General features: G+C 34.4%; 2 protein-coding genes and 1 long non-coding RNA gene across 25 annotated transcripts in view; 1 reads left to right on the top strand and 2 right to left on the bottom strand.

The window, feature by feature from the left end:
• nub1 (negative regulator of ubiquitin-like proteins 1) overlaps positions 1 to 28 on the bottom strand; it is a 13,090-nt gene extending 13,062 nt beyond the window's left edge. For both annotated transcript variants that reach the window (XM_051385851.1, XM_051385852.1), the window contains exon 1: positions 1 to 28. This exon is cut by the window's left edge and continues 136 nt beyond it. The gene's annotated coding sequence lies outside the window, so the exon portion shown is untranslated.
• Positions 29 to 1,095: 1,067 nt separating this feature from the next.
• On the bottom strand, positions 1,096 to 9,462 carry LOC127355220 (uncharacterized). 8 transcript variants are annotated; one of them, XM_051385887.1, is made up of 6 exons: positions 9,351 to 9,462; positions 6,069 to 6,233; positions 1,964 to 2,192; positions 1,705 to 1,869; positions 1,633 to 1,668; positions 1,096 to 1,596 (listed from the first exon to the last, which is right to left on the bottom strand). In XM_051385887.1, the coding sequence occupies exons 1-6, from the start codon at positions 9,400 to 9,402 to the stop codon at positions 1,167 to 1,169; spliced, it is 1,077 nt and encodes a 358-aa protein (XP_051241847.1). In that variant the 5' UTR covers positions 9,403 to 9,462; the 3' UTR covers positions 1,096 to 1,166. The 8 variants fall into 8 exon arrangements, with proteins under 8 accessions (XP_051241847.1, XP_051241850.1, XP_051241846.1 ...); XM_051385890.1 differs by lacking the exon at positions 1,633 to 1,668 and having other exon boundaries at positions 1,741 to 1,869; XM_051385886.1 differs by having other exon boundaries at positions 1,096 to 1,668; positions 1,741 to 1,869.
• Positions 5,320 to 6,109, top strand: LOC127355248 (uncharacterized). 15 transcript variants are annotated; one of them, XR_007881702.1, is made up of 4 exons: positions 5,320 to 5,585; positions 5,762 to 5,809; positions 5,863 to 5,914; positions 5,955 to 6,109. It is a non-coding gene; the product is annotated as an uncharacterized LOC127355248 (long non-coding RNA). The 15 variants fall into 15 exon arrangements; XR_007881703.1 differs by having other exon boundaries at positions 5,863 to 5,902; positions 6,031 to 6,109; XR_007881694.1 differs by lacking the exon at positions 5,762 to 5,809 and having other exon boundaries at positions 5,320 to 5,625; positions 5,851 to 5,978; positions 6,031 to 6,109.
• Positions 9,463 to 9,484: the final 22 nt, after the last annotated feature.

A 9,484-nucleotide genomic window follows, 5' to 3' on the forward strand; every position in this document is an offset into this window, starting at 1 on the left:
CGTTCCAGGATCCCGAGGACGTAATGACGTCAGACCGAATCCAGCCAATAGCGCGGCGGGCTCGTGTCAGCCGGGAGACCTGTTCTCGCGAGAATACACGATCTTTGATCTACTACGGCACCGTGAGAGGGACAAAAGTCACACTGCGTTTTATATGACTGTAACGTTAATAAGGAAGAGACAACCGAAAGTAAAATAAAAACAATTACAATTTATATAATCATTAAGAAATAATCATAATAAATTATAAAAATAAAAATATTCTATTTAACAAAATGAAACTAAACTAAATAGAACAAAACAAAGAAAATAAAAATAAAAACAATAACATGTAATAAAATAAAACAATATATAAACACAATAAATCAATATATACAAAATAAAACTGAATAAAATCAAAGAATAAACACAATAAAAAGTAAAATAATATGAAACAAAATAGAACAAAAAATAAATAAAACAAAACAAAATAAATTGTGTAAATATATTAATTATATTTTATGTATGATCGGCCACAGTTTTAAAACTGGGCTCATTTGAAATAATGTATTCCTGTAAATGTAAGTCTGATTATTTGAATAATAGCAGCGTTAATTTCCCTGTTTTTACAGTGTCAAATATCTTAAATTAAACATTAAAAAGACGGGCGCCCGGTTCGCTCTGTCGGTAGAGCTGGAGCCCCATGTACGGAGTTGCTGCAGTGGCCCGGGTTCAAATCTGACCTGCGGCCCCTCGCTGCGTGTCATCCCCCCTCTCTGCCCACCCCCCCGTCCATCCTCGGCTGTCACTATCAATAAAGGCAATAAAAGACCAAAAAAAATTAAAAAGAAATGTGAATTAAAGAAAATTACTGTATTTTTAAAAGTCAGATATTTCCTGTTATTTTACTGGATTTTATGTTGCCCAGCTGCTGGAATATGAACGTTATTAGGAAACACTTACATGAGGAAGCAAACAACTCTCTTGCTGCCTGTTTCATGAGGACGCTGCTAAATAAAAAGTGTCAGTGGGAAAAAACAGCATCATGAACTGAAGCAGACTGTTGAGAAAGTTCTCAAAGTTATATTCTGAAATAAAACGAATAAAAGAAGAAGATTACGTTTATTTGTTTATTTAATTTGAACACTTTGTGGCTCCCGTACAGAGTCGCAGGTTCACTAATACAGTCAGAAGGACGAGTACATCCCCAGCCTCTTGGCAGCCTCAGAGATCCTCGGGGTCTTCCTGTTGGGGAACGGGTGGTAGTTCTGGCTCTGGTGGACCCCCGCGGAGGAGCCCAGCCCGCCTACGCTCAGCTGCCTGGTGAACCTGAGGACCGGGGCCGAGAACTTCCTGCTCCCGCCCCCCCACGGCGAGGAGGTGCCACCGCTCTGCAGGACGCCGTTACACCCACCTGCAGGCTGGTTCAGGCTGCTGGTGGAGCCGCTGGGGGAGCAGGTGATGGAGGCGACGGGGGTGGAGCTTTCATCAGAGCTGGTGCGGGAGGCTGAACCCTCCAGAGAACCACTGGGGCCTCCTCTGGACCGGTCACAGGATCCAGTATCTGGGTCTCCTCTGAACCGGTCAGAGGATCCAGTATCTGGGCCTCCTCTGGACCTGTCACAGGATCCAGTATCTGGGCCTCCTCTGAACCGGTCAGAGGATCCAGTATCTGGGCCTCCTCTGGACCTGTCACAGGATCCAGTATCGCGGCCTCCTCTGGACCGGTCAGAGGATCCAGTATCTGGGCCTCCTCTGGACCGGTCAGAGGATCCAGTATCTGGGCCTCCTCTGGACCTGAAGTGGTCTTTGGGGCTGAAGGAGCTGCAGGGGGACGTTTCTCTGGAGCTGCTGGCTGAGTCCAGGTCTTCAGTGGACGACGAAGAACATCTGGAAAATAAAGTCCATGTAAATGATTACTGACGCTGTCTGATCAGGATCATTAATCAATCAAAGCGATGGATCAATAACCGCAGTGACTGACCCCAAGGATCTGTTGCTGTTTGTTGTTTCTGGGGATGAAGCTGTGAGCGGCACCGGGCGCCCGGGACAGCAGCGTCGGTGGAGGCTCAGGTGGACGTGCCAGGGGTCGTAGGTTGCAAGGTTAGGGTTGAAGGTTGTGGCCTGTGGCGAGCTGCTGCTCGGTTTCCACGGCGACGTCAAACCCTGAGAGACGGGGATGATGCTGACGGTGTCCGACAGTTCCTCCGAGACTGGAGAGGAAAAAATACCAATACTGTGTACTTATACTGAGAATACTGTAATACTTTAACTACTTTAATACTTTAACTACTTTAATACTGTAATACTTTAATACTTTAATACTTTAATACTTTAATACTTTAACTACTTTAATACTGTAATACTTTAATACTTTAATACTTTAACTACTTTAATACTTTAATACTTTAACTACTTTAATACTTTAATACTTTAACTACTTTAATACTTTAACTACTTTAACTACTATAATACTTTAACTACTTTAATACTTTAATACTGTAATACTTTAACTACTTTAATACTTTAACTACTTTAATACTTTAACTACTTTAATACTTTAACTACTTTAACTACTTTAACTACTTTAACGACTATAATACTTTAATACTTTAATACTGTAATACTTTAACTACTTTAATACTTTAACTACTTTAATACTTTAATACTTTAACTACTTTAATACTTTAACTACTTTAACTACTATAATACTTTAACTACTTTAATACTTTAATACTGTAATACTTTAACTACTTTAATACTTTAACTACTTTAATACTTTAATACTTTAGCTACTTTAATACTTTAACTACTTTAACTACTTTAACTACTTTAACGACTATAATACTTTAATACTTTAATACTGTAATACTTTAACTACTTTAATACTTTAACTACTTTAATACTTTAATACTTTAACTACTTTAATACTTTAACTACTTTAACTACTTTAACTACTTTAACGACTATAATACTTTAATACTTTAATACTGTAATACTTTAACTACTTTAAAACTTTAACTACTTTAACTACTATAATACTTTAACTACTTTAATACTTTAATACTGTAATACTTTAACTACTTTAATACTTTAACTACTTTAATACTTTAACTACTTTAATACTTTAATACTTTAACTTCTTTAATACTTTAACTACTTTAACTACTTTAACGACTATAATACTTTAACTACTTTAACACTTTAATACTGTAATACTTTAACTACTTTAATACTTTAATACTTTAATACTTTAACTACTTTAATACTTTAATACTTTAACTACTTTAACACTTTAATACTGTAATACTTTAACTACTTTAATACTTTAATACTGTAATACTTTAACTACTTTAATACTTTAATACTTTAACTACTTTAACTACTTTAATACTTTAACTACTTTAATACTTTAACTACTTTAACTACTTTAATACTTTAATACTTTAACTACTTTAATACTTTAACTACTTTAATACTTTAATACTTTAATACTTTAACTACTTTAATACTTTAACTACTTTAATACTTTAATACTTTAACTACTTTAATACTTTAACTACTTTAACTACTTTAACTACTTTAACGACTATAATACTTTAATACTTTAACTACTTTAACTACTTTAACTACTTTAATACTTTAACTACTTTAACTACTATAATACTTTAACTACTTTAATACTTTAATACTGTAATACTTTAACTACTTTAATACTTTAACTACTTTAATACTTTAACTACTTTAATACTTTAATACTTTAACTACTTTAACACTTTAATACTGTAATACTTTAACTACTTTAATACTTTAATACTGTAATACTTTAACTACTTTAATACTTTAATACTTTAACTACTTTAATACTTTAACTACTTTAACTACTTTAATACTTTAACTACTTTAACTACTTTAACTACTTTAATACTTTAATACTTTAACTACTTTAAATACTTTAATACTTTAACTACTTTAATACTTTAATACTTTAACTACTTTAACTACTTTAATACTTTAACTACTTTAATACTTTAATACTTTAACTACTTTAATACTTTAACTACTTTAACTACTTTAATACTTTAATACTTTAACTACTTTAACTACTTTAATACTTTAATACTTTAACTACTTTAATACTTTAATACTTTAACTACTTTAATACTTTAACTACTTTAACTACTTTAATACTTTAACTACTTTAATACTTTAATACTTTAATACTTTAACTACTTTAATACTTTAATACTTTAACTACTTTAATACTTTAATACTTTAACTACTTTAATACTTTAACTACTTTAACTACTTTAATACTTTAACTACTTTAATACTTTAATACTTTAATACTTTAACTACTTTAATACTTTAACTACTTTAATACTTTAACTACTTTAATACTTTAACTACTTTAACTACTTTAACTACTTTAACGACTATAATACTTTAATACTTTAATACTGTAATACTTTAACTACTTTAACTACTTTAATACTTTAATACTTTAATACTTTAACTACTTTAATACTTTAATACTTTAACTACTTTAATACTTTTATACTTTAATACTTTAACTACTTTAATACTTTAATACTTTAACTACTTTAATACTTTAATACTTTAATACTTTAATACTTTAACTACTTTAACCTCGACAGCACATTATCTTTCCAATCCCATATCAATAACATCACCCGGTCTGCATATTTCCACCTACGTAATATTAATCGACTCCGCCCCTCCCTTTCTCCCCACTCCACTGCCATCCTTGTACACAGCCTCGTCACCTCCTGCATCGACTACTGCAACTCCCTTCTCTTCGGTCTACCTCACAAATACCTCCATAAACTTCAACTGGTTCAGAACTCTGCAGCTCTGATCATCACCAGAACCCGGTCCATCCACCACATCACCCCTGTTCTGCAGCAACTCCACTGGCTCCCGGTCAAACTCCACATTAACTTCAAAATCCTCCTGTTTACGTTCAAGGCCATCCACAACCTCTCCCCTCCTTATCTGTCCCAACTCCTCCACATCGCCACCCCTTCCCATTCCCTCAGATCTGCCTCCTCTGTCCACCTCTCTGCCCCTCCCGCCCGCCTCGTCAGCATGGGGAGCAGGGCTTTCAGCCGCTCTGCCCCCCCACTCAGGAGCCTGGACTCTCTCCCCCTCTTCAGATCAACAGTAAAAACTCACCTAGTACTGTTTACTATAACTGCTTACCCCACTTAACTCTCTACGTTGTCTTTTACTGTCTGGTTCTTATTTCTTACTGTGTTTTTTTAATGTCTTGTACGGTGTTCCTCGAGTGCCCAGAGAGGCGCCTTTAAATAAAATGTATTATTATTATTATTATTATTATTAACTTCATCACGGATTTATTTTGAAATCTGGAACCGGAAGTTGTGGTTGTATATCCGCTCTCTTCCTGAACGGAGAAATAAATAAATAAAATCGACACGAGCGGCAGGTAAACAGACAGGTGAACAGACAGGTGAACAGACAGGTAAACAGACAGGTGAACAGACAGACGGGTGAACAGACAGGTAAACAGACAGGTGAACAGACAGGTGAACAGACAGGTGAACAGACAGGTGAACAGACAGGTGAACAGACAGGTGAACAGACAGACGGGTGAACAGACGGGTGAACAGACAGGTAAACAGACAGACGGGTGAACAGACAGACGGGTGAACAGACAGGTGAACAGACGGGTAAACAGACAGGTGAACAGACAGACGGGTGAACAGACAGGTGAACAGACAGACGGGTGAACAGACAGGAGAACAGACGGGTGAACAGACAGGTAAACAGACAGGTGAACAGACAGGTGAACAGACAGACGGGGAGAACAGACGGGTGAACAGACAGGTAAACAGACAGGTGAACAGACAGGTGAACAGACAGACGGGAGAACAGACAGGTGAACAGACAGGTAAACAGACAGGTGAACAGACAGACGGGAGAACAGACAGGTGAACAGACAGGTGAACAGACAGGTGAACAGACAGACAGGTGAACAGTCAGGTGAACAGACAGGAGAACAGACAGGTAAACAGACAGGTGAACAGACAGGTGAACAGACTCACCTGTCCTGTACAGAAGCACCTGAGTGTGTCTCCTCTGGCTCTCTCTGCTGCTCCTGTACTGCTCCCTGAGCAGAGACAGCTCCATGTTCCTCCTGCTCTCCTCCTCCTCTTCCTCCTCCTCCTCCTCCTCTTCCTCTCTCACCAGCCGCTCCTTCTTCCTGATCCCTGCAGGAGACACGCGGACACATAGTGACCTTTGACCTGCAGACACAGCTGCTTTTAATGTGTCATTACCGGGGACATTTTACTATTATTATTATTATTATTATTAATAATTGTTATTCATTATGCATAATTATTAATATTACAGTTTATTATTAATATTATTAATATTAATATTATTATTAATATTATCATTATTATTAATATTAATATTAATATTAATATTAATATTACCATTATTATTATTATTATTAATAATAATAATTGTTATTCATTATGCATTATTATTAATGTTATCGTTTATTATTAATATTATTAATATTAATATTATTATTAATATTATCAATATTATTATTATTAATTGTTATTCATTATGCATAATATTAATATTACCGTTTATTATTAATATTATTAATATTAATATTATTATTGATATTATCATTATTATTATTATTATTATTAATTGTTATTCATTATGCATAATTATTAATATTATCGTTTATTATTAATATTATTAATATTAATATTATTATTAATATTATCATTATTATTATTATTATTATTATTAATTGTTATTCATTATGCATAATTATTAATATTACCGTTTATTATTAATATTATTATTAATATTATCATTATTATTATTATTATTAATTGTTATTCATTATGCATAATTATTAATATTACCGTTTATTATTATTATTATTAATTGTTATTCATTATGCATAATTATTAATATTATTAATATTATTATCAATATTATTAATTGTTATTCATTATGCATAATTATTAATATTATTAATATTATTATTAATATTATTATTAATATTATCAATATTATTATTATTATTAATATTAATAATATTATTGGTAGTAGTATCACTATTATTGTTATTTATTATTATTAATAATAATAATAATTGTTATTCATTATTAATAATTATTAATATGAATATTTATTATTATTATTATTGTTGTTGTTATTATTATTGTTAGTAGAATTGTTACTAATATTGTATGAACTAACTTGTGTTAGTGTGTGTTAGTGTGTGTTAGTTAGTGTGTGTTTGTTAGTGTGTGTTAGTTAGTGTGTGTTAGTCAGTGTGTGTTAGTTAGTGTGTGTTAGTCAGTGTGTGTTAGTTATTGTGTTAGTTAGTGTGTGTTAGTTATTGTGTTAATTAGTGTGTGTTAGTTAGTGTGTGTTAGTTATTGTGTTAGTCAGTGTGTTAGTGTGTGTTAGTTATTGTGTGTTAGTTAGTGTGTGTTAGTTATTGTGTTAGTCAGTGTGTTAGTGTGTGTTAGTTATTGTGTGTTAGTTAGTGTGTGTTAGTTATTGTGTTAGTTAGTGTGTGTTAGTTATTGTGTGTTAGTTATTGTGTTAGTGTGTGTTAGTTAGTGTGTGTTAGTTATTGTGTTAGTCAGTGTGTGTTAGTTATTGTGTTAATTAGTGTGTGTTAGTTATTGTGTTAGTCAGTGTGTGTTAGTTAGTGTGTGTTAGTTAGTGTGTTAGTCAGTGTGTTAGTTATTGTGTTAGTGTGTGTTAGTTAGTGTGTTAGTCAGTGTGTGTTAGTGTGTTAGTCAGTGTGTGTTAGTTAGTGTGTTAGTTATTGTGTTAGTGTGTGTTAGTTAGTGTGTTAGTCAGTGTGTGTTAGTCAGTGTGTGTTAGTTAGTGTGTGTTAGTTAGTGTGTTAGTCAGTGTGTGTTAGTTAGTGTGTGTTAGTTAGTGTGTTAGTCAGTGTGTGTTAGTTAGTGTGTTAGTCAGTGTGTGTTAGTCAGTGTGTGTTAGTCAGTGTGTGTTAGTGTGTGTTAGTCAGTGTGTGTTAGTCAGTGTGTGTTAGTTAGTGTGTTAGTTAGTGTGTTAGTCAGTGTGTGTTAGTCAGTGTGTGTTAGTTAGTGTGTTAGTCAGTGTGTGTTAGTTAGTGTGTTAGTTAGTGTGTGTTAGTCAGTGTGTGTTAGTTAGTGTGTTAGTCAGTGTGTGTTAGTTAGTGTGTTAGTCAGTGTGTGTTAGTGTGTGTTAGTTAGTGTGTTAGTCAGTGTGTGTTAGTTAGTGTGTTAGTCAGTGTGTGTTAGTTAGTGTGTTAGTCAGTATGTGTTAGTCAGTGTGTGTTAGTCAGTGTGTGTTAGTGTGTTTGTCAGTGTGTGTTAGTGTGTGTTAGTTAGTGTGTTAGTCAGTGTGTGTTAGTTAGTGTGTTAGTCAGTATGTGTTAGTTAGTGTGTTAGTCAGTGTGTGTTAGTCAGTGTGTGTTAGTCATTGTGTGTTAGTCAGTGTGTGTTAGTTAGTGTGTGTTAGTCAGTGTGTGTTAGTCAGTGTGTGTTAGTTAGTGTGTGTTAGTTAGTGTGTGTTAGTCAGTGTGTGTTAGTGTGTGTTAGTTAGTGTGTTAGTCAGTGTGTGTTAGTTAGTGTGTTAGTCAGTGTGTGCTAGTTAGTGTGTTAGTCAGTGTGTGTTAGTTAGTGTGTTAGTCAGTGTGTGTTAGTTAGTGTTGGTCAGTGTGTGTTAGTTAGTGTGTGCTAGTTAGTGTGTTAGTCAGTGTGTGTTAGTTATTGTGTTAGTCAGTGTGTGTTAGTTAGTGTGTGCTAGTTAGTGTGTTAGTCAGTATGTGTTAGTTAGTGTGTTAGTCAGTGTGTGTTAGTTAGTGTGTGCTAGTTAGTGTGTTAGTCAGTGTGTGTTAGTTAGTGTGTTAGTCAGTGTGTGTTAGTTAGTGTGTGTTAGTTAGTGTGTTGGTCAGTGTGTGTTAGTTAGTGTGTTAGTCAGTGTGTGTTAGTTAGTGTGTTAGTCAGTGTGTGTTAGTTAGTGTGTTGGTCAGTGTGTGTTAGTTAGTGTGTTAGTCAGTGTGTGTTAGTTAGTGTGTTGGTCAGTGTGTGTTAGTTAGTGTGTTAGTCAGTGTGTGTTAGTTAGTGTGTTGGTCAGTGTGTGTTAGTTAGTGTGTGCTAGTTAGTGTGTTAGTCAGTGTGTGTTAGTTAGTGTGTTAGTCAGTGTGTTGGTCAGTGTGTGTTAGTTAGTGTGTTAGTCAGTGTGTGTTAGTTAGTGTGTTAGTCAGTGTGTTGGTCAGTGTGTGTTAGTCAGTGTGTGTTAGTTAGTGTGTTAGTCAGTGTGTGTTAGTTAGTGTGTGTTAGTTTTACCCTCCAGCAGCTCCCCACTGGGAGTCACACAGCAGCAGCAGGAGCAGGACATCCTGTTGGCATCAACACCTGCTGCAGGTGTCAGTACAACCGCTGCTTGCCGCCTGCAGCACGCGGAATCACGGTGCGTTTAA

The sequence above is a fragment of the Dicentrarchus labrax genome, unplaced genomic scaffold (genome assembly GCF_905237075.1).
Source record: "Dicentrarchus labrax unplaced genomic scaffold, dlabrax2021, whole genome shotgun sequence".
Classification (NCBI taxonomy): domain Eukaryota; kingdom Metazoa; phylum Chordata; class Actinopteri; family Moronidae; genus Dicentrarchus; species Dicentrarchus labrax.

Bases quoted from the DNA above. Each gene is read 5' to 3' on its own strand.
- LOC127355220 (XM_051385882.1), bottom strand. From the start codon at position 9,402: ATGTCCTGCTCCTGCTGCTGCTGTGTGACTCCCAGTGGGGAGCTGCTG. The intron at 6,234-9,350 runs GTAAAACTAACA...TGTCTCCTGCAG, and splicing joins CAGTGGGGAGCTGCTGGAGG to GGATCAGGAAGAAGGAGCGG. The intron at 1,870-1,963 runs GTCAGTCACTGC...TTTATTTTCCAG, and splicing joins AACAGCAACAGATCCTTGGG to ATGTTCTTCGTCGTCCACTG.